We start from the raw sequence: 24,775 nt of genomic DNA, 5'->3' as shown, positions 1-24,775 counted from the left end.
AAAAAAAAAAAAAAAAAAAAAAAAAAAAAACAGTGGTTGTGATTACATTGTGTTTTTCTTACTTTTTTTTTTTAACTTGCTTAAACTAAATCTATTTAATATCATACAGTTGCTGCTGTCTGCACTCGGGAGTTTGCTGACTGGTCCTGTGTGTACTTGTGAGCTTCCTTTCTAAGGACTGCCTGTGTGCCTGGGCGGTTAGGAGGCAGGCAGCCGCCCACGGGGGTGCTCCCTCCTGGCCGTGGGTTTAGAGCAGGTCAAGTTCAAGTTCACGGGGCCCTTTCGCAGGGCCTGTCCACATGCAGGGTCGGGCAGCCAAATGACTGTTAATTTCAGCCAGGACACGCTTCCCCATGTGCAGCTGTGACTTCTGCTGGTCTTCCCTGGCGCCCTGCTCTGCCATGGCCCTGCTGATGGCCAGCTGCAGGCCGCGTGCATCGCACACACCCCGTTGTGAAGGCGCCTCCCCCACCTCGGCGGGGAGCTCCCAGGGTGTCAGCCCATGTGCCCGGGCAGAACCCCGTGTTGATGAAGGCGGAGAGGCCGGGTCAGCCCCAGGCCCGAGCACCACACGTCTCACTGTTTTCACCCACTCGAGGCTTTGAAAGCATACGTGCTCTTCAGATTGTGCGCCCTCAATCCAATCCTAAATGCTGAAAGGGTTGTTCTGCCAGTTTGACCCAGTTTGGTAGTTGCGTTAGTAGAGGGAGGCTTCGCCGGGGCCCTTACCTGGCCTGTCCGTCCCCTTCACTCTTGTAGCATCTCTTTTCCCTCAGGAGTAAACACACGTTGACCTTGCTCAACACCGGCTCCTCTGTGGCTCTTTTCCCTGCTGACTCTGACACACAGGCCGACCAAGGTTTGCCTTCCGCAGTTTCCCGCCCTCAGCAGTGGCCTCAGCTGTCCCGCCAGACCTGCCTCGGGGAGGGTGTCTGCAGGCAAGGCCCCCGTCCCCAGGCCCCACTGAAGAAGACCTTGTCAAGACAGAGTCACCGTGTTCCACGTGTGTGTTTCCTCCCAAGAACTTTCCCATCTGACTTTCCGTGCCTTCCCAGAGTAGGTGATAATTCTGGCTCGTGACTACGTCAGACAACACCATTGTCCTCTCGTTAACCAGAGCTTTATCTTTGGTCTGTCTTCTCTTCCTCCTTCCCTTCCTCCTCTTCTTTTTCAGTGCTGAGGATTGAACCCGGGGCCTTCTACCCCTGAGCTGCATCACCAGCCCATTTATGTTTTTTGACAGGATATTGCTAAATCCCTAAGTTCCCCAGGCATGGGCTTAAACTTGTGATCCTCCTGCCTCAGCCTCCTAGAGCGCTGGGACTGCAGATGTGTGTCATCATACTTGGCTTTCTCGTTCTCTGGGTATGTGCACTTGTCTGGAAGACGGTGTGTTGAAGGTGCTTGCTTAGCACAGTGCTTGCTGCAGGGCAGTCACTAAACAATGATGGTGGTGGTGGCGGTGCTGTTTTATCAAGCTCCGCACTGTCTTCTCCATATAATAAAGAAATGCCTCGGGCTGGGGAGGGCACCAGCCTAGGAACCCAGGAGCCAAGCTTGATCTGTCACGTCAAGTGTGGTCACTTGACCTTAGGCAGTGCTTCTGATGTCCCTGAGAAGTAGCTCCTTCGCATAAAAGGTTTGGTATTAGTAATATTTTCCTGAAGATACGGATTTAATAGGTCTGTTGGGGAAAATGAAATGAGGTAATTAAATGTGTAAAGTTCATCTTACATGTTATTGAGGGAAGGTACATGTTGCTTCCTCAGCTTCCGTGGTCGTTTTGGGCCTTTACTAGTTTATTCCCCTGTCTACAGCAGCAGCTTCCAAACGGTCCCCTATCCCCTCCCTAAAGCCATGGCGTAGCAGGTCGGCCTCGCTACAGCTCAGATCTGACGCTGTTGCTCTGGTGCGTTAGAGAAAGCGTCTAAAGTCAGTGTGATTCTGGGGGTCCCTGACATTATTAAGGTGTGTTCCTTTTTCCCTCTCATCCTCAGGACCCTGATGCTTATCTTTTTTTTTTCTTTTTTTTCGGTACCAGGAATCGAACTCTGGATCTTGCACTTGCCAGGCAGGCGCTTATGCCACTGAGCTATATCCCCGGCCCCCCGGTGCTTATCTTATTTACCCAGGCAGCGCAGCCCGCGTGTCTCCTACTGCTACCTTGCACCTTCTCCCTGCTTCCCCCACTTCCCACCGAAGCCTGCACTGAGCAGAGCTGTCGCTGAACGTGCCCTTGCCTGTGAAGCCTGCCATTGCTTGCGTGCTTTGGACGCAGACCCTGTCTTAATGCGGTGCCTTGGTCTTGGTGTGAGCTCAGCCAGTATTTTAATGGGGTGCCTGCTTTGTGTAACAGGAACGGCAGCACGTCTTGTTTTTCCTTTCTTGTAACAGCTTACTGAAAGCAGTGATACAGGCTTCATTTTGCCTGAGAGATGGAGTTTGGTCTCTAATGAAGAAGAATGTCTGGACCTAATAGAAAAGTAAAATTCTCAGACAGATAACAAGATGCCCAGATCTCGTCATTCTCCCACCTGCAGTCTTTCTTTCAGTTCAGAGGAAATGACATTTATGAGCACCGTATTATGAGATAGTTTCTGCTAAGTGCAGAGTCATTTCATAGAGTGAGGCCTGGGGAGCCTCATTACATGGGTGCATCTTTTGAAAATCTGCCGAATGGTTTCCTGATAATGTGCCTTCACAAACCCGAGCTGTGGCGAACTGAAGTGATTGCCAGGGACCTGGTGTTCTCTTGCTTAAAATTCTGCTTGATTTTTCCTTTCTATTCTTACACTAGGTTAGTGGTCTTCAAACTTTCATGTTATAATAATGTGGGTTCTTTTTTTTAAGTGCTTATTCTCTAGCCTTCTACAAAAACTATGATTTTGTAGATTGGGTTGGGGTTCAGGAATGCGCGTTTTAGAAGATGGCACCATGTGTATGTCTAAAGCACTTAAGCATAGCCACCCTTCGGGCCAAATTTTTGCCCTGCATGAGAGGTTACTTCTGAGCCTGATTTTGAAATGTGTCTGGACATCCTTGCTTGTTGCAGAAGCAGGAGATCTGTGGGAGCCTGACCCTGCAGCACCACATGCTGGAGCCCGTGCAGCGGATCCCCCGCTACGAGATGCTCCTGAAGGACTACCTGCGGAAGCTGCCCTCCAACTCCCCGGACTGGAGCGACGCGAAAAGTAAACGCTTGCTTCTCTCCCGCTCCGTGATGGGGTGATCCCGTGGCCACACAGCCTGTGGTTCTAAAGCCAGATAGGGATGCATGATAATCACTAACTGTGAAGCAGAAAACAATAGTCCTGGGGAGGCTGAGAAGAGCAGCCCTCAATTACCTCCTCCCAGGAGGAGCCTGGCATTTGGGATTGGTTAATTAGCTAGGGTGATGCGCACCAGGGAGGCGAAGATGACATTTACTAGGTAAAAATAACTCAGCAAAGCTGGCTTCACCCACCCTGAGATATATCAGGAAATGCTGCTTTTTATTGTATGATAATAAGATTTTCCCCAAGAAAACTTTATTCCAGTTCTGTTAGTTGTCTTTAATTTTTTCATTAGATTTAAATGAAAGGCTTATTAAGACTCACGAATTTCAGTAATAGTTGAGCTTTATCATGTAGTTCTTGGTTTCGATTCTTCTTTTTTGTGCTGTGGATTGGACTCAGGCATCACGTGTCATTTGGGGAGTGCGTGCTCTACCTCTGAACCACACCCCACCCTCTGCTGCAGGTTGGAAAATCAAACAACTATCAAAGAGATAGTGAAAGTTAAGAAACAGAAATGGCCTGATATTCAGCAGATACTAAAGTCCTGGCGTACAGTCCTAACCACTGCTCCTGTCCCTTCTTTCTTGCCTTTTACGTGTGTGGCCCTTGGTGTGAGAGGTGAGAAACACAGAAGCATGCCTTTGGTCTCAGAGCCTTGGTGTTCTTTTGACTACAGGCTGTGTCCGCCATGTCTCTCCCACGGTGCCAGTGACTCTGTGGCCGCAGGAACTTTCCCCTTTCCGCCCTTTCTGCAGGTTAGCATGAGCTGGACTTGGCATTTTCCCCGGCCTGCTACTTCCTGAGAATTTTGCCCCTTTCCCCGGGTGGCCTGAGTGCTGAGTTTCAACGGTAGTGATAGTGGCGTTTGAAGGTGAATCCTCTGCTCTTCCTTAGACTCCCCCCGAGTGGTGGCCCCGGCCCATCTTACTTTCTCTTCCTCGTCCTGGATCCTGTGTCAGATGCACAAAATTGCCCAAATCTGAATAGTTCTCCATCATCTAGATAAAAATGCACCGTTTTTCATATTCAAAGACTTTGCATTTCCCTAAGATATCTATATTAAAAACAAGAAAATTGGCATAGTAGAGCTTTGTGTTGCTCTTCTTGACTTCCCAGTGCTACTTAAAATTCTAAGGAAATCCCGAAAACAGGGCTTTGAGAGGCCCAAACAGAAAGGGAAGCAACAAAAGCGCCTTCTGTTCAGCAGTGCAAAGACGACAGAAATCGTAGTCCCGAAGGAACTAGGTTGTTGTGGTAACAGAGCTGAGGCCGGTTCACAGGACAGAAGAGAAGGGAGAAGTAGGACATGATTTAGGGCCGAGAGGGATTCCCTGGGGTTGCTCCGGCGGCAGCCCTTGGCTTCCACGGCTCTTCGGTAACAGCCCCTGGAGCGCCCCCCGTGGCCACTCCGAGAGTCCCCGGTCCCCATTCTCACCCACGCTTGTCCCAGCAACAAAACCCGCTAACACCAGCATTGGAAGATTCCCTTTCACTGGCCCAGGCTGGATCCGTGAGCACATTTTCCCAAAGAACGTTGGTTTTTGCTTAGTGGGCTAATTTGCTCATAAAACTAGTGAAGTACTACTGCTGAACTGTTGTAGAGGTTTTCATCAGAGGGTGCGGGTCCCTCCCTGCAGCACCACAGCTGAGTGACCTTAACCAAGTCCCAATACGTCATTTCTTTCACCTACAAAATGCAGTTCACATACTTACAGTTCAAAGGTATATAAGAATTGATATCTAATATCCCCCTTTAACTGCAGGGGATACCTTCCAAGATGCCCCATGGATGCCTGGAGCTGCAGATAGTACTGAACCTCCCTTACATGTTGTGTATAGTACTGGAGGGTTTTTTTCCCCACCATACGTACCTATGATAAAGCTTAATTTATAATTTAGGTACAATAAGAGATGGTCTAATAATGTTTTTTGTTGTTGTTGTTGTTTTTTTTTTTTTTTTTGGTTTTTCTCCGGTACCGGGAACCGAACTCACAACCTTGCACTTGCCAGGCAGGCACTTTGCCGCTGAACTAAATCCCCAGCCCCGAGATGGTCTAATAATGAACTAGAACAATCATAATGGTGTACTATATTAAAACTTATGAATTACTTATTTCTGGAATTCCTATATAATATTTTCAGACCACAGCAAAATGGCAAATCAGCAGGGACTACTGTACATATAGAAGCACCTGGCAAGGTACCTTGTACCTAGTGGGCCATAAGTATTTATTGATTTCCAAGGTCTGTTATGAATTAAATATACTTGTGAGGGTAATCATTGTATGTGCCTTTTTAAAATAAGGAAATACCCTTCGAGTTCAAGTCATCTGCTTACAAATGAACTTTGGAAAGTGTTTAGTTCGTAAATGGAAATTGCTGCTACTTTTATGTGTCTTTGGTCTCGGATTTCTTATTTCAGTATGTAAATTACTCAGTTACCTAGCGGAACAGGAAGAACAAAGCATATTTATTTACTTTTCTTTTTTTCCCATTTAGAATCACTTGAAATTATATCTACAGCAGCAAGTCATTCTAATAGTGCAATAAGAAAAATGGTAAGTGGTCTCTAGAGCGAGAAGCCTTCAGGTTAGACATTGTCGGTGACAACCGAATGCCCTCTGTAGGTCTGGACCAAAGTAAATGGAAATAGGTCCACAGAAAAGAGTGCTTACAATGTCTAGTGTTGTCTGGAGTAACCTCCCCCCCTTTTCTCTTGGGGTTCAGTTGACTGACGTCTTCTGTACCCAAAGGTGTGCGTATTCCTAGTCCTCTCTAAATGACCTAGATTTTAGCTAAGGTCATCATACAACTTAGGTCATTAAGTTGAAACTGCCATGCACACATTTGGTCTTGGTGTTTTGTTTTCATCTCCCAGGAAAACCTAAAGAAACTCTTAGAGATTTATGAAATGTTAGGAGAAGAAGAAGACATTGTAAATCCTTCAAATGAACTCATAAAAGAAGGACAGATACTCAAACTAGCTGCTCGCAACACATCGGCACAAGAACGCTACCTTTTCTTGGTGAGTACGAGTGTCATAGTCGCGTCAGGGTTGCCTAGGACTTGTTTACTAAAATTCCTGTGTGCATCTTGGAAAAGTAGAATGCTTGCTCGTTCCCCGCGGTCATTTCCTCTAACCTTGCTTAGCCAACACTGGCTAGCAGGATTCCACATGCAACAGCATTGGAAGTAACTGGAAGTTACTGCAAGGGCGTGGTTTGGCTCAGTAGAGCATACTGAAGACAGGTTAAGTTTCTGTGACCTGAGCGTGTGTATGTGGGTGTGATGCACTTTCTGAAATCCTGTTGTTTCCAGTTTTCTCTCTTCTTTCTGTCTTCACAGACCAGTGAGTGAGTACCATTTGCTGGCTGTCTTGTTGGCATACTACTTCCTGGCAGCAGTTTTCCTACTCCCCTGTAATCACTATTTTTCGTCATTCTAATGTTAAAAACCAACAGGCACGATCATAAGACCTGGGTCTGAAGTATCTGCAGGGAAAGGACATGAGTTTGCCGTGCAGCCCCTTTTCACGGCTGCGGACCCTCGTCCCTTCCTTCACTCGGGGAAAGAACAGTCAGCCTGGGGCTTATCTCATTGTAAGAGCGCTTCCTAGGGCTCTGGACCCTTATTTTTTAAGCTCTGTCCACGTGACCTTTATTTTTGTTATGCTAATTCATCCTAACTCCTTTTTCTATCCAGTACAGTGATAAGGTTGTAATAGTGGCTAGTGCTGGCGGACAGTAGGCTACTGCAGGAAGTGTCACAGAGGTTAGCTGTTACTAGGATTGTTACTAACGGCCACGAAACAGAGATGCGGAGGTCACAGTGCTGCCTAGGGATCGACTTCGTTGTGGCCAGGGCCAGGGAGGCATTTATGGGCTGTAACAAGAACTGTCCTTGGGGCCTGAGGAGTTGCTGTCGGCTGTTGCGAGCCTTCTTTGAAAGGAAACCGTATTATAGGAAATAATGGTCAAGAGGACAAATGCTCAGTATCTCAGTCATTTTTGAAAAAGAACATTTTGCCGGGTGTGATGGCGCGCACCTGTAATCCCAGCACTCGGGAGGCTGAGGCAGGAGGATCACTGCACGTTTGAGACCAGCCTTGGCTACAAAGTGAGCTCAAGGCCAGCCTGAACTACATAGCGAGACCCTGTCTCAAAAAGACAAAAAAAAAAAGAACATTTGGTTACCATGTGACCCAGCAGTTGCATTTTGTTTGACTCAAAAAAACTGAAAATACATATATCAACAGAAACTTTGTATATTGATGTTCTGTAGTAGAATTATTTGTAATAACCAGAAAATGGCATACAAGTAGTATGCCAACAGCCTATATGTCTACCAGCTGGTGAATGCATAAACAAAACGTGGTATATTCCATGGAGTGGAATATTGTGTGTCAACAAAAAGGAAGATGCGGATGCACTGCATGGGTTAAAATGCACGTTGAAAACATGTCACCACGGAAAGAAGCCAGTCACCAAAAGGCCATGTCCTGTATGGTCCAGCCGGTGCCTCAGTTCATTAACTATTCTTTCTGTGATTCCGGTCGCAAGTTCAGTGTTGACCTTAAATTTGGTTCAGTTCCTGTCCAATGCGGTTTGCAGCCAGAGTCGTGGGGGAAACTGAGTTCGTGAACCGAGGTATGTGTATGACGTGTCCAGAAAGTGCATATCAGGGACGGGGTGTAACTACTGTTTTCCAGGGTCGATGGGGAGAGGGAAATGGCCGTAAGGTTTTGTAGCTGAGCGTGGCTTACACTTGTAATCCTAGCACTCTGAGAGGCTGAGGCAAGAGGATCGCAAGTTTGAGCCCAGCTAGGGCAATTTAGTGACTCAGAGAGATCCTATCTCAAAATAAAAAATTGGAAAAGGCTTGGGGTATGGCTCAGTGCGAAGACCCTGGGTTCAATCCCCAGCACCCCACCAGAGTGAACTATATACGCATTGTCCGAGTTAATTCAGAAAATCCTCATCTGAGCTGAAGAGAACAGAAAACAAAGATATGCTGAAATCACATCAGGAGTTCGAGTTCTGCCCTTTCAGCGAGGCAGAGTAAAGGCATAGGACACGGGCTTAGGGCTGCTCCCTGACTGGCCTCGGGTGACAAGGGAGGGGTGCAGTGGCCCAGCTCCACTGAGGGAGAGGTGGAGGCAGTTGGCCCTGGGTTGGGTGGCTTCTGTAAGGAGGGCTGCTCCCAAGTGAGTCATTTAGCATCTCAAGGAATTGAACAGCCCTGGAAGTGTCCATCCCGTCAGTGTCAGCAAGGCCTGAAGATGTCAAAACTTCAAAGATACAGAGTAAAGAAACCATCCTTAACGCGTTGTTCCTGCCCACATCGCTGGGAATCCACGTCTGTCCTCTGTCTATATCATACGTGCTTGGGCCCTTTTCCTTTTTCTTCTTCCTCATTAGTGTTCGAGTCTCTAGTTCAACTTTTAGTTCTGAGAGCGCATGGTGGGGCACTTGTGTAACCCCAGCACTTGGGAGACTGAGGTAGGAGCACTGCAAGTTCTAACCCAGCCCGGGCAATTTTGTGAGGCCCTGTCTCAAAATTTAAACGGGTTGGGATCATAGCTCGGAATGAATGTCTTAGGTTCAAAACCAACTTGTGTGACGAAGCAAGAGAATTATAGTGGAAATAATTTTAGATTGAGTACGTTAAGCAAGCCGGCACTTGGAGGAGAGCCTTCGGGGAACACAGCACCGAGGGACCCTGAGAGCGAGCTCCATCTTGTTCGGGTTCCCGTACCAGCAGCTCTCAGACCTGTCACCCCTGTGCCTCCCGGAGTGGGGTCCATGCTAGGAACACCGCATTGCCGCTTCAGAGCTGCCTTGGGAGCAGGCTAGGGTAGCGCTCATCCACTTCACCTCCCTCACCGAGCCTGCTTGTCATGTTTACCCTTGAAGCACCACATCCTTCTCTATGTAGCAACTGCACAAATACCACTTTTTTTTTCTCTCTAGGGAGAAAATGAGGGCTGGTTTTCTACTTCCTACTCTGAAAAGCCAAATTATATTTAGCATCTAATTTTACATTTAAATGATTTTCCCGTGTTTGCATATCTGTTTGCCTTCACACGGTACTGTTTCACTTTATGTTAATTCAGGGCTCTCTGTTGACTAAATCACCATATTGGCATTTGAAGGTTTAAAAAAACACACACACACTAAATTATCCCACAGAATGGCTGAGGAGTTTTTATTGGGGATCTTTTTTGGTAGCTCTGTTCTTTATTTTCTTGTAGCCTGAAAGATTCACTTTTTCTCTGACTTCTCTGAACTTTGAACACATGCTAGGTGCTGTAAATTTCCTCCAGAAATGTACTGTTGCCTTCTGAAATGTTCATGTAATTATCAGTATAAGATTGAGATTTCTTTCTAGATCCTGTCATGACCTAGAACTTGGAGAGGTTTCCTTGCAGTAGGAGATTGCTTGGTCAGGCACCACTCCTGAGCTATGGGCGTGGAAGAAAAGGGATCTCCTACAGCGAAAGAGAAAGTGGACACACTTGGTCCCACATGTAGAATAACTTCTTTCAGTATTAAAGGAAATCCAGAGATGAGGAAAACTCTCTGTGAAGGTGATGGTGACTTTTGCTACAGGAGAAAGTTTCTCCGAAGGAACAGTATCAGCTACCTGTTCTGTATTTTTTTTACATAGTCTTGTTCTTTGTAAGCAATATTTTCGATAGTGTAAGAGCTCTCACTTTCAACTCTGAAGATGAGAAAAGATCCGTACTGACCGGCACCAGATTGCAGTCTGGATTCTTTAAGATAAGTATGTAATGACTCACAGCTTAGACCACGAGTCCCACCAAGGAAGAATAAAACAGGTGGGATGTAGTCCTGAAAGCAGGAAAGGGAGGAAAGAGAAACACACATTACAGGGCATTCTTTCATCTTCTGTGCACGTAACTACGGAAGGCAAAGGTGATGTACTCACACATCTGTAAGGTAACAAGACCGAGCAGAAGGATCAGAAGACGCAGACACTGCACTTGTCCCTTGTGTGCAAGAGCAAGTTGGTACTGTCGATGGCTTCAGAGCGCGAGCTCTGTTCTTGTGGTGGCTCTGCAGCCCCTGCAGTGTGCGCCGTGCAGACCAAGTCACCGCCTCAAGAGGCCCGGAAGGAGGAGGGAAGAAGTGAGCGACACGGTGCCGTGGGCGAGCTCTGAGGGATGGGAGCCTTGGGGAGCTCTTTTGGATCTTGCGTACTACGACGAGGCTGTGGCTGCCATTCTCAGGACAGGGTGGCCAGTGAAAGGCCGTGGTCCTCTCCCAGAAACGTCACTCTGTGATCCGAGACACTTTTAAAATTTTATTCAGTGCTCCTTCGTTTCTATATTGTCCAATGTGGAACGGAAGTACATGTCAGAGGCTACAGGAAGTTACGAAAGGATGAGTGAGAACCAGCTGGGGAGAAATACGCTTTCAGCACGAGTACGCTGGGCCGAGCCACATCAGTGTGCTGGGATGTTTACATCGCCGTTGACGCTTACTGTCTTGAAAGAGCGTGGAGCTGAGCAGAGGGCCTGGCAGGGAAGACCTAGAACCAAACCCCCAAAGAGCATAAATAAAGACAGCTTGTTGAATTGAAGCACTTTGTATGTGAAAAGCGCTGTTCTAAACACTTCGCTTTTGATGCCCGGTTTAGTCTTCTCTGCATCCTGTGACATTTGCAGATGATCCTTCAGAGTGAGGGTTTATACAGCTCTGTGTGTGTGTGTGTGTGTGTGTGTGTGTGTGTGTGTCCATGTGTCCATGTGTCCATGGGGGACTGACTGCATTTAGAGTCTGGCCTCTGCACCTGCACTGATAAATAGTACTCAGCTGAAATCCTACTTAACGTGAGACCATGTGTTCAGTCCCCAGTAACACACACACACACACACACACACACACACACACAGTGACTTCAATTGCCAGTACATCAAAGGTCCTCAGCAAATTGTGACCAAATTTATTGTCACCACATTGCTGGTGAGGCATTGATATAAAAAAGCAATTGCCGTACGTAAATATTGATGGCCTATTTGAGCCCTGAAAGGAAAATATATTTTAAAAATTTTGAGCCTATAATGATTTTTAATACTGGTGTAAAATGTCAGGGTGGTAGTAACTTTTGATTCCGCGGGAAGTACCACATTCCTTGGAAATTCGATAGACTTTCCAGGGCTACTCGTAATATTGGTCGGATTTTTCTTGTCTTCGTTTTCCTGTTCACTGACACGTTTCACCTCCTTGCAGTTCAACAACATGCTGCTGTACTGTGTGCCCAGATTCAGCTTGGTGGGCTCGAAGTTCACGGTGCGGAACAGGGTTGGAATTGACGGAATGAAAATCGTGGAGACTCACAATGAAGAATATCCGCATACTTTCCAGGTGTCTGGGAAAGAGCGAACGCTGGAACTGCAGGCCAGGTACGAGAACCTCCCCGTCACACCGCTTCCTGAGCTATGCAAGCAAGTAGCAGGGCAGGGTTTCTGCTGAGCTACTACCGCCGACCTCTGGGAATCTGCTGGGGTGCAAATGGGGAGAGGGGAGTGCTTGAGAGGCAGATGCCGCCTTGTGGTCGTCTTCTCCGGCTCCTCCGCAGCGCCCAGGGCGGTGGTCTGCAGATACTTGGCACTGTCAGCTGACGGGCTCCCGGAGAGTGATGAAGTACTCCCGGGACAGTGGTTACGATCAAGTTAGAATCTTGAGGCTTGTAGGATGAAGGTTTCGCTCCGCCCTTCCTCCTTCTATTCCCCTCTTTGGTCCACAAATGTTTATTTGATGAGTAATCTATAGTAAACTGAGTCCTTCAGAGGTGCTGCATTCCCGGGGCTGGGAGAGCTTCCAGGGACAAAAGCCTCTGCTAGGGTGGTCAGGGCAGTGGCTCTCGGGCCATGGTGGCAGGATTCGTGAAGGAGCTACCTGCTGTGGTGGCCTGTGGCGGAGGACCTCTGGAAGATGGCGTCTGCGTGCTGCACTGCATGGCGAGAAGGGCTGGGCACACGCATTGCTCTTCTCCCAGCGTAGCTGTGCCTGGGGGAGGGGTGGAAGCTGCGTAGCAGTGCACATTGTGGCTGGCTTCCTTGGGCGCAGACTTCTGGAAGACAAAGTGCTGTCAGGGATTGAAATGATCTGCTCTAGAAAACAGCCGTGCATGGAGCCTGCAGAGGCCTGGCATCATGAAAATCTGAATCCTGAAGGTCTGAGATCTGATGGTGATAAAGTACTAGTTCCAGCTCTAGAGGTGTCACTGCCCTGGCACTGCTGCAAGGTCCGAGAGCTTCCTGTTCCTTTGCCCCAGGGCACGAGGTTCTGGTTGCGCGGATGAATTCATCCCGGATATTTGTACGGTGTCACTGCCTGAGACCTTTGTGTTCAGACTTTCACCATAGAATCAATAATTTTATCAGGAGTCTATGCCCAGGAATCTGCGTGGGTACAGTTACAGTTTGGGGGAGGCGATGGCAGACTGAAGAAGCTTGAGGAAAGCCAGTTCTTCGATTTCTCACAGAGAGCGTCTACTGAAACGCTCCTTTCCCCCATTACCGGAAATTGCTCTGAAGAGGAGCAGTTAGCATTTCAAGCGAGAGTTAAAGGCAGAGGGGATATTTGAAGGGGATGTTTATTCTACCCCATGGCAGGATTTAGGGCCCAGTCATTCAGATCCCAGACGATGAATGTGGGATGTTATGCTGGAGGCTCTGACAGGAAAACCTACCATCACGAAAAGACTAAGACAAAAGGCTTTATGAAGAGTTGTCCAGCTCTGTGTCTTGTGTAAAAGACTCAACGCGGTTAACAAGTAACCCTCCTTCCAGGCAGCAGTGCTGCGGGGCATGGGAGAGCAGGAGGGAAGCTGGCTTTTGTAGTCGCTGGCTTTGTTTTGAGGGGTAGATTTGAAGGCCCTAGGTGGGCAGTGAGCAGACTTCCTTGTGACACACTTGTTCCAGGCGTGCTGTCGTACTCTGTTACGCCACGGAGACAGGCCTGCGGCTGTCTCGTGCATGTTTTTCCCTGTGGAATGAGGCAGGTGACGTTCATGTTGGAAGTCACACTTGGCTGTATCCTCCCGACCACAGCAAGCAAAGCCATTCTTTGATACCACTCAGCATTCAGAGTTGTTACCCAGTTCAGAGTCTGCTTTCAAATATACTGTATAACACGAGCCAGCTACACACTTCTTGCAAAGGAGCAGAAATTAAGCAAATTTGCCTGAACTGCAAAAGGGAAACTTGTCTACAGTCAAGGAAATTTTCTCCTTAAGGAAAATTATGAAACCCTGGAGTCTATTAATCTGTGAAATCTTCTTCCTGCAGACTTTGAAAATGCTTACCCTGTGTGTGCTGTTTTACCCATCGTGAGTTAGGTATGAGATGGCCAGAAACTGCCTAGCAATAGGCAAATAAAGTTAAATTGTTTCCCAAAGGAAATGTTAAGTAGCTCTCCAAGGCCTTATGAAGATATTCTAGATTCTCAAAGATAGGTAATTTTTTTCTAAGACGGGCTATGACTAACAGGCTTTAAAAGCCTTCGTGTGCTTTAGAGAATTGAAAGGCAAGCAGTGGTGATTATGTTAGGTATACGTAGTCACTTGATAGACAGGACAGCCTGGTGGTTGCTAAAGTTACTATAGCACTGTAGCGGTGGAAGCTAAAGGAACTCTCCCCATCAAAATATATAGGTACCGAAGTCACTAGACTGCCTGATACTGTGTTTAAGAAGAATTGATTTATTCAGTTGCCAGAGATTCTGTTTAATTTTTATTGCCGTCCAGGACACCCCTGCCTGGATTTTCTAGGAAGTAGGAACAGCATTAACGCATAGTTTTATTCACTCGGTGTAACTCATTAATGTTCACTGCATTTACTTTAATTTTGTTTGTTTTAGTTCTGAGCAAGACAAAGAAGAATGGATCAAGGTAAGCCTGGCTTCTGCTTTTGGCTTATTGGTGACCCCTGTCTGCATACATGAGTTTCACATATCCTTCTGTTAAATATGTAGTCAGCAGGACAAGTTTGTTTCATTTTAAAGACAATTCCCGTCGTAGATATTTGTTTAATAAAGTCTGTCCATTGATCTTCATGTGATACTTCAACGTGCGCTTTGAATTTCATTTCTATTTTAGGCCCTTCAAGAGACGATTGATGCTTTTCATCAAAGGCATGAAACTTTCAGAAATGCGATTGCAAAGGATAATGACATTCACTCCGAGGTTTCTGTAAGTTGGATTAAATTCTTACCTTTAAGCTCTTTTATCTCCTTACATTTGCGGAAGACCTGTCTAATCGCTTAATTAGCTAGCCTTTCCCCTTTGCAACGCCAGAACTGCTCAGGCGGAATCTCACTCCTCCTGAGATGCATACAGAAGTGAGTACCTCTGTCATGCTTCTTCAAGCTTTTAGAAATTTTTATTTCTTCTCCTGGTTCTGGACTTTCAGAACATGGCTTACACAATGTAGTGACAGTGCTTTTAAAGAACTAATAATGGGATCTCTGGGGGGGTTTCCATTAGAGTTAAATTTCTTTGCTTTCTAGACGGCCGAGCTGGGGAAGAGAGCCCCGCGGTGGATCCGCGACAACGAGGTGACCATGTGTATGAAGTGCAGAGAGTCCTTCAACGCGCTGACTAGGAGGCGGCACCACTGCCGAGCATGTGGACACGTGAGTGCGACGGAAAAAGCGCACTGAGGGGTCCCTGGCTCCACAGCTCCCGTTGTAACGGAGGAGAGAGACACATGAGAATTTCACATTAACTATTGATGGGCTGAGAAAGCGATCAGGAAGTTCACACAGGGTAGTGGTCCCAGAGGAGGAACTGGAACCAGTGTTAATTAGGACAGAGAATTCTCGGAGGGCTTGCTATTTGTGCTGCTGCCCAAGGGTGAGGAGCCTGACCTTGAGGAGAGGCGGGGAAGAGCACCACAGATGCCGGGTCTGTGGCTAAGGCCTGCAGCGCAGCACCTGTTCCGGTAGAGATTGCCAGAAACTCGCGTGGCTGGAGGGCGCTGTGCTAAGGGAACGTGTGTTTCTTTATACAAGAAACAGGGAGATAACGCCCAGAGGAGCTGGTGTGTGCACCCCAGCCCCTTTGTATTTTAAGTCAAGGTCTTGGCTAAGTTGCACAGGCTGCGCTGGAACTTAGATCTTCTTACCTCAGGCTCCCAGAGGGAGCTCACATCTTCGCGAAGACAAAAAGACATGGAAGCCGCAGTACCTACCAGTGGAGGAGGAGGCTCTGCTTTTTGGTGGGGAGAAGGGAACCCGCTCCATTATAGCAGGAGGGGGAAAGACGGGTGCACACGTACAGGAGATGGGTTGGGTGTTGTTTTGTTTTGTTTGCTTTCATGACGGGAAATGAGGGAATTTAGGTTCCATATTATATTTTCATTTAAGGATGAGGCGGTTTGAGCTGAAAGTAGAGGAGGAAGGAAAGGGGTGGTGGAGAGAATCAAGAAAGTCTTCTCTGGCCCATGAATAGTGACCCCAGTCAAAGTGTGGTTATAAACGTAAAGGGCCGTCATTTTTCTCTGACGTGTTGCGGTGACGCAGGCCACCAAAGGCAGGTGACGGGCTTCATCCGGAGCCCGGACAGTGAGAAAAACCAGGAGAGAGGTGCATGCGAGAGTCAGTCATGGTAAGGGAAGTCTAGACTCCATACCGAAGGCAGGGAGGGCCGATGGCAGCGAGGAGGTGCCGTGGCCAGAGCGTTCGCGGGCCTTCAGAGCTGCATGGCGGTGGACTGCTGCAGGCCAGCAAGCCAGAAACATGAGGGGTGGTGAAAGACTGGGTCGTCTGAACTTGGCGTGTCCGTGTGGCTCAGTCTCTGGCGAGGACGCCGTCCAGTGGGTGCCCACGAGAACGGACAGCTGAGTGGACTGCCAGAGAACGGTGCTGGCAGCGGGGACTTGCGGGTCAGAGGGGGCGGGTGAGGCGCGGGTGACCGGGAGTCGCCGGGCATTGCAGTAGAGTGGCGATCCATGCGCTGTAAATTCCAGGTCCGTGGGGTTGGAGTGCAGTAGATGCTGAGGGGTGGAAAGCTCCGTGCGGGAGGTGGACAGAGCCAGGCAGTAGTGGGCCTCAAAGGGTACAAAGCGCAGCTCTCGGCGCTGAGGGTCTGAGGCGCGGCAGGCAGTGAGGTGAGAGGAAAAGCAGCAGAGGGCCCCGGGAGCAGGCTTGCAGGGGGAGCGGAAGTGGGGGCTGCACTGGGTTGTACACAGCGCCGTGTGTGCAGCATGAGCCCAGCCAAGCACCAGAGGGCCTTCTTCGGGACGCTGAGTCGTGATAGTGCTAATTCTCTTGGCCTCTGAGAGGCGCAGCGGCCACCAGACCAATCGCCTTGGCCTGAATGATAGCAGGTGGCTTAAGGGGTGACGGCCACCATGACCCCCATTGGACCCGAGGTGACCTGCAGATCTAGGTGGACAGGTGCAAGGCAGAGACCAGCAAGCGCTGGGGCCGGAGAGGCAGAGGCCGGGCCATCGAGAGCCAAATGTGCTCCGCGAGGACAACGACCTCTGACTGAGCGTGGCAGGGAGCTGATTCAGAGCTGAGAAAGACAAGGGGTCAAAAACAACTCCTGAGAAGGTTTGCACGGCTGAGTAAACGGCAGTGAGTCGTTAGCTGACATAAAAGATAGAAAAATAATTTCATTGCTTTTCATCTATTTTATTCTCCTCAGTTGTAGCTAATCTGCTGTCCTGTGCATTTCTCGCATTTTTAATTTCAGTTTGATTTTACCAAAAGTTTCTTCTAAGTCTGCCTGTTAATTTTTAGAAGTGTTTGTTATTTGCCACTGTTTTTTCAAACATTTCTTACCTAATTATGGAATTTCTATCTAGTAATACCGGTAGGTCAAGAAATTACTCAGCATCTGTTAGTAGTAATTTCTGATCATCCTAGTTCAAGGTGGCTTATTCTGATGCACTTTGTCTCTTCTAATTATGAATTCTTAATTGTCCTCCTTTCCAAGTTTAACATAATGACCTTGAGAGCACAGCTTCCCCTCCTCCTGTCCCCTGAGCCACAAGCGCTATCTGCAGACCTAAACTTTGAGTTTTTTCTGTTTGCTGCTATTGCACTGCCCGCTCATTATTTTTCTTTTGTTTATTCACTGGGCTGTTTCCTGAGGGTGTGGGAGTTCTTTTTACTGTAAAGAAAACATTACAGTTACGTTTGCTTAGCGTCCAGGATATAGTTGTATATTACGGCAGAAAGATCCTCTGAGTAGCTATCCTCGCCAAAAATGTACTGATAATGGCTGCTCCATTTTATGACTTTTTCCAGTTTTTCTATATCCTCCGGAAGTTCTTAAAACTTACAAGTTCTTAAGATATTTTTGTGCTCCTTGGCTGTTTATAGGATTTTAAGTTACTTATCTAAAAACTTATTTCTGATTACCAATAACTAGTAAGTATATCACTGTATGGAAAATAATGATGCTACGCGGAAACAGCTTACGTGCAGTTTGATCAGCCGTCAAGCTGCGCCTCAGGGAGAGTGAAGAGAAACAAAACTTGAAGGAGCAGAGAGGCAGCAGTGATTGGGGGAGCTGTATAACTTCTCTTAAGAAAGAGTGAGCATGGGGAGGGCAGTTCAGGGTCATCATCTAATGTATTATTCCTATGCTTTTTTGTTTGGTTTTTGAGACAGGGTCTCACTCTGTAGTCCAGGCTGGCCGTCAAGCACTTACCCTCCTGCCTCAGCCTCCCAAGTGCTGGGATTGCAGGTGTGCGCCATCACACCTGGGCAAACAATTTTTATACTGCAAATTTATTCTTCGCCTTTTTTATTTCTTCCTTGAAGTGGGATTGAGCTCAAGGCTTTGCACAGAGCTATATCTTTAGACCTTTCTTTTTCATTCTTGAGACAGGGTCTCACCCAGGCTGGGCTGGGCTGGACTGGACTGGAACTTGGGATCTTGCTGTCTCAGGCCTCCAGAGTGCTGGGATTACAGATGTGCACCACGACACCCGCCTCTTCTTGTTTTAAGACTGACATTTTACTTACTGTGGCAGCTGTGTAATCAAAATTAAATTGACAGCAAAGATCTTTAGTAAATTTAAAAAGCTTCACTCTGTGAGTTTGCTTGACACAACTGCTCATTCGTGGCGTTCTATCAATGTGCATTATGTGCCTGGTAAGCAAAATAGCCAAGGACAATCTCTGCTGGTGTTTTATAGCCTAATAAAGGAGACAAACAGTGAAATAATCACACAAGAACATAATTAAAAACTGTAGTCAGTGCCACAGATAAAAATACAGGGAACGTTGCTAGTACAGGGACAGGCGTCGTGCGCCGTTCTGGAAGATGGGGCATTCTCCTGGAGGGAGTGAAGCCAAGCCAGCACGGAAGGATGAGCGAGCTCAGGCCGAGGAGAGAGGAAGGGTCTGTGGCATTTCAAGGGCGGTTAGAAGCCGCCACTGAAGATTCAGAGCCAGGGGAAAAGAGGGAACCATTGTGCGGCACTCTGGGCCGTGATTAGCAATGTGTTCTTTAATCAGGGGCTGCAGAAGACTGAAGGATTTTCAACAGAGGAGGCACAGATCAGACCAGCATTTTTAGGAGAGTATCCGGTCCCTGTGTGAAAATGAGCTTGGAGTGGGGTGGAAGAGCGCAGGGCTGGCAGCCAGCAGGAATGCGCCGAGGCCCAGCTGGAGCGCCGATAGACTTGGGTGATGACAGTGAAGACCTAGACAGACTGACGGACGGGATACGTAGGAGGTTGGGTCAGCGAAGCTTAACATAAACAGTGAGCCAGCGGATTGGGGTAGGGAGTGCTGGAGCGGTTCCCATGGTTCCTTCTTGCCTTGACTGCGTCGGTGGCTATGCCGTCCGGCCCCAGCCGAGGGACGGCTGGAGGGAAGGCCGGACGGGAGGACGGGTGGGGTGGAGCTGGGGGCAGGGAACACCTGGAGTTCCATTTCGGAAGGACACTGATGGAGCACCAGAAGAACGGAGTCTGGCCTGGGCCTGTGAGAAGCTGGGGGTGGGATGAGGGGCTGGTCATCGCCAGCATCACGGCACCCTCGGGCAGCCCTCGTGTGTTCAGTGGGGATGCCCTTAGTCCAGTAAAATGAACTTTGCCGTTTAACTTTTTGTCATTATTGCCTAGAATGAAACCTTGCTTAAGTGTTTGAATGCGATTTTCATTCTTTCCCTTTCTACCCATCAGGTGGTTTGTTGGAAGTGTTCGGACTACAAAGCTCAGCTGGAGTACGACGGTGGGAAGTGGAGCAAGGTGTGCAGGGACTGCTACCAGATCATCAGCGGCTTCGCGGACAGCGAGGAGAAGCGGCGGAGAGGCATCTTAGAGGTGCGACGTCCCGGGCGTGGGGTAGACTTTTACTGTCCTAACTATGAAGAGCACAAGTAATGTACTTCCTTCCTCTTAGTGTTTAACAGTTGAGTAACCATGATCAAGAATACTTTTTTTATTCTGTTTTGCTCTTCTGAGGGTCCTTCTTGGTTGGGTGGACAGGGTGGCTGGTGTGTTTAGCATACATCTGAGAATGAGATATGTTGTTTTTTTTTAAAGAAGACTTTTTTTTTCTGGTTTTTCTCTGGTACCGGGAACCGAACTCACGACCTTGCGCTTGCCAGGCAGGTGCTTTGCCGCTGAGCTAAATCCCCAGCCCCTAAAGAAGACATTGATTTTATTTTTCTGTGGTAGTAGCCATAGTCAAATAACACCTCTCCCAATGCCCACATTATAGTATATATTCTTTAGAAAGCTTTTCTTTCCATTTCATCATACTGGCTTTGAAAACTCCTTCATGAAATTTTTAAAATTTAAAATACCTTTTATTTCCTGAAATACTCTTTTAGCTTACTGCATATTCAGTTTATTATGCTCATCATAGCCATAGTGACATAATAAGCATTATTATTGAAAAGTTTCCCAAATGATGGGGGCGCTGTGGGGGTTGAACCAAGGCCTTCACGCCAGGCTAAATCTCTAGTAGTTTTTAATTCTTATTTTGAGACAGAATCTTACTAACTCACTAAATTGCCCAGGTTTGTCTCAGTGTAGTTGTCCTCCTGCCTCAGCCTCCCAAAGTGCTGGGATTGCAAAGTGAATTAGTGAGTTACGATTCACGTGAATTATGATTCATGTAAATAACGATTCACTCACATTTTAAAGTCCATTAAGCCAGATGTGGTGGCCCAGCCCCTTTCTAAAACTTGACTTTGAGATAATGCTCACTGATCTGCCCAAATTGGGCTGGAAATTGCAGTCTTTCTGCTGTAGCCTCTCAGAGGGCTAGGACTTCAGGTGTGCCCTGCCTTGCTTGGCTGGGAAGACATCCTTCACTGGCTCCAAGAACATAGCCTCTGCCACAAGTCGTCGTAGCAGCAGCTGATGTGACTGGCAGAGTGTGAGTCCGAAAATGTATTTTAAGAATAAGCTTCAGGCTGCATGTGTGAAATTTAAAAAAAAAAAATCCCTGGCTAGTTTCCTAGAAAATTTTATACTTGAGAGAAAATTAATCAGTTGCTTATTGGATGAACTCATTTGACCAAATAAATACAATGTGAAGTCCACAAGCTAGGCGATAAGCGTGTGTGCACACGAACTTACCTGCACATCTGGACTGCTCGGCCCGTGCCAGCTGCTTTAAGCCATCTGATGAAACAGCTGTGTGTCTGGCCCCGTAGTGAACGGGTTAAGAAAACAAATTTCCACAAATTTTTATTGACAGAAATAACTTTGCAAGTACACTGAAACATACTGAATTTTTAATCTTTTCAATTGCTGAGCCATCGTTAGGATAAACATTCAAAAATATTATTTCGTGCGTAGGTTTTTGTAACATGGATCTACTGATCGGAAGAATGGAATTCTTTAGGGGAAGATAACATTTCACTTCACTGGAGTCCAAAGTTAGTGTTCCCTGCTGTCACGCTGACGGTGAACGTTCGTCTGCACAGGTTCCTCCTGGCTCACAGGTGGGCTGGAGCTCAGCCACAGGCAGGCCTTTCCCTCTGACGCTGCTTTAACTTCTTGTGATGCTGCATCTGTCACCCGTCCACCCCACACAGATCCACAAAAACACACGATCATGCACCTGTTATCGCAGATTGCTATAAGTTTCCTAACAGGCCATGCTCTTCACTGGTAACAAAGGAGTTTGCAAACCAGCCCTCTGGGGAGAAAATGTTATCTCCTCCTCAAAAGAATTCTATTCTTATTAATAGGTCTGCAGTATACTACCTAAGTATACCTACATTATATCCTGAGGTTGGTCTCTTGGCCTGCAAAGAATAAAGTATTTTCTCTCCGATCCTTCGCAGAAGTTGTTGACTGCCATTCTGAGCACGCGTTCCCTGGCAGCACGTAAGTCTGCCGTGTGCACTGCAGTGAGGGCTGTCAGCGTGAGCGCAGTGTAACACTGACCTAAGGGCTTCAGAGAGAGAAACGGAAGTAAACCAGCTAATTTCTATAATTCGTCCACTTAATAAAGAGCGTCATTTAGTAAGATGGCTTTGTTCCCTTTTAGCCTATGATTAATGTGTTAGGAAGCAAAGCAAAAGGTTAGTTTTTCAAACCTTTATTACATTGAAGATGTTTTAAAGTATCCTCAGGTACTAGGACATTGCTAGACAGTTTTTGCTTCTTTGCATTTTTTATTCTTGCATTATGTGAGCATTATGGTTAAAAGTGCAGTCTGGATTCAGACTGACTATGCTTTTCAATCAGGCAAGAGAAAGAAATAAAAAGGATACATATAGGCAAGGACGAAGCCAAAATATCATTATTTGCAGATGGCATGATCCTTTATTTACAAGACCCAAAAACTCCACCAAAAGACTTGAAGACTTAGAATTGATAACCAAGTACAGCAGTGTAGCAGGATACAAAATAAACACACAAAAATCAATAGTATTCTTATACACTAATAATGAACTCACTGAAAAAGCAATTAGGAAACAGTACCTACCATTCACGTTGGCATCAAAAAAAATTAAATTAACACATTAATCTAAGGAAGTAAAAGACCTCTACAATGAAATTTACATCAGACTGAAAAAGAAAATTGAAGAGGACATAGAAATATGGGGAAATATCCTCTGAACCTGGAAAGGGAGAAGCAACATCATCAGAATGGCTACACTTTTAAAACTGATGTACGGATTTAATGCAATCACAATCAAAATACCACAGAACTGGTGAAAACAGTTCTCAAATTTGTATGGACTCGGAAGCAATCCTAGGTAACAAAAGCAAAGCAGGTGGCATCACAATCCCAGACTTGAAGTTACTGCATACTATAAAACTACAATGATTAAAACAGCATGGTCGTGACATGAAAACGGGCATGTGGATCAATGGATCAGAACAGAAGAAGCAAAATGCTCTGCACAGCAAAGGAAACAACCAACAGAGCTAGGAGACAGAATGGGAAAAAAATTTTTGCCAGCTATTCTACAGACAGAGGACTAACATCTAGAACATATAAAGAACTCAAAAAAATTAGACTACCCCCAAAATAAAGACCCACTCAGAAAACAGGTAACCAGAATGAGCAATCATGTTTCAGAAAAAGAAGTACAAACAACCAGTAGATACGTTAAAAAATGTTCATCATCGCTGGCCATCAGAGAACTCCAAGTTAAATACACTGAAATACTGTCTTGCCCCACAAGAATGGCCATCATCAAGAAATCTAATAGTAACAAATGCTGGTGAGGATGTGGGGGGAATGGAATTCTACTACATTGCTGATGGGAATATAAAATAGTACAACAATATGGAAATCAGTGCAGAGATTCCTCAAAAAATTAAAAATAGAAATTCCATTTGAACCAGCTATTAACCTCCTAGGTGTCTTCCCAAAGGAGTTAATATCATCATATTACGGGGGTACATGCATACCCATGTTTAGAGCAACACAATTTATAATCAGTAGATCTTGGAAATAGCATATATATCCATCAACAGACAAATGGATAAGGAAAATGTGGTATTTATACACAATCGAGTACTATTCTGCCATAAAGAAAGATAAACTTGAGGCATTTGTAGGTAAATGGATGCAACTTGAAAACATGTTAAGTGAAATAAGTCAGACACACAACTCAAATACCGTGTGGTTTCTTTTATATGAGAAACTACGTGCATGCACACACAGCAAAACTGAAGAGAGAAATAGGAAGTAGGGAGAAGTTCGAATAATTCCCCAAATTATAGATTTCATTGTTTTAGAAATAATGTTTTATATATATATATATAATAATGTTTGTTTTATGTATATATATACTAATTTGTTTCATTTATACTGGTTAATCTTAGTTTTTTGTAAAGAAAGTTATGTTCCTTTTTGTAAGAATCTTTTTGATTTATGTCTTGTACTGAATAACTACTTTGATGATAATACAGAGCCCAGGCAGTGTATTATAGCTCAGGCAGATAATACATAGCTTGTTTAATCTCTTGTTTGGTTATAAAAATTGGTTTTATTCATAAAATTAAAAAATGTGTGTTGGGAAACTATTAAAAACTCAGCTTCAGAGATAGTGTTAACTTCTCAGTGTTAGTGTATTACATGAAATAATACATGTATGAAGCAAAGAAAAGTATTTATGTAATTAGCAATCAATAAATGTTTTAACTACTTAAATTCAAAGTCCAGTAATATAAAGTTAACTTAAAATACTTTTCCATGTTAGTGAAAGAGTGTAATTTAGTCAGCTTACCTGCTGCCAGGACAAAATACCTGATAACAATACCCAAAACTGAAAGGAGAGGTTTATTTCAGTCCACAGTTTTTGGAGGGTTCAGTCCATGGTAGCTTAGCTCCAAGGCAGAAGCAGCATAGTGGGAGCAGGTGGCAGAGGACAGCTGCTCACCCCATGGCAGCTGTGAAGAAGAGGCTTGAGAGGAGCCTAGAACAAGAATATGTCCTTTTAGGTCTTCAACCAGGCCCCATCTCTGAACACATAATTCTGTAGGGGTGATGTTTGAGATCTAAACCGTAACAGTTTAAAACAATAATTACAAGTGAATCTTTGTCACATAATCCAATGTATTTATTTTATATAACTATATTGTACTTTATATGTATTTAAGGGCTCCTTTCCTTAAGTTGACTTACTTCTCTACCTGGTTTGTTGTGTGTTTATTCTCTCTTCATTATATTTTTCTAGATTGAATCAGCAGAAGTCTCAGGAAACAGCGTGGTATGCAGCTTTCTTCAATACATGGAGAAGTCAAAACCTTGGCAGAAGGCTTGGTGTGTGATCCCCAAGCAAGACCCTCTTGTGCTGTACATGTACGGGGCCCCCCAGGTAGCTAAACGGCTTATGCTTGCAGGGGCATAGTCCTCAGGGACAGGGGGAGGGCTGGTGGCAGCAAAATAAAACGCTTTCCATTGCTCCTTTGTAGAACAAAAGAGCTCAGGCAGTGTCATGGTGTCTTATTAAAATTGAAGAAGAAGGACTAAAGTCTATTGTATGTGCTGACTAATTGATCTTATCGTAACTACTTACTTTGCGAAGCATTT

General features: G+C 46.0%; 1 protein-coding gene across 1 annotated transcript in view; it reads left to right on the top strand.

Moving 5' to 3' along the window:
- The window catches only part of Fgd4 (FYVE, RhoGEF and PH domain containing 4), a gene marked incomplete in the record, with an annotated part of 205,910 nt that overhangs the window by 174,855 nt on the left and 6,280 nt on the right, over nt 1-24,775 (top strand). The window contains 9 exon segments of the mRNA XM_013505926.1: nt 3,053-3,191; nt 5,775-5,833; nt 6,154-6,300; nt 11,528-11,700; nt 14,162-14,192; nt 14,400-14,492; nt 14,810-14,935; nt 19,447-19,587; nt 24,420-24,560. Of these exon segments, the coding sequence (XP_013361380.1) occupies nt 3,053-3,191; nt 5,775-5,833; nt 6,154-6,300; nt 11,528-11,700; nt 14,162-14,192; nt 14,400-14,492; nt 14,810-14,935; nt 19,447-19,587; nt 24,420-24,560 (1,050 nt within the window).

This window comes from Chinchilla lanigera, unplaced genomic scaffold (genome assembly GCF_000276665.1).
Source record: "Chinchilla lanigera isolate Chin_1 unplaced genomic scaffold, ChiLan1.0 scaffold00104, whole genome shotgun sequence".
Classification (NCBI taxonomy): Eukaryota; Metazoa; Chordata; class Mammalia; order Rodentia; family Chinchillidae; genus Chinchilla; species Chinchilla lanigera.
Note: the sequence above shows the minus strand (reverse complement) of the source record. Positions and strands in the feature narration are given on the sequence as shown.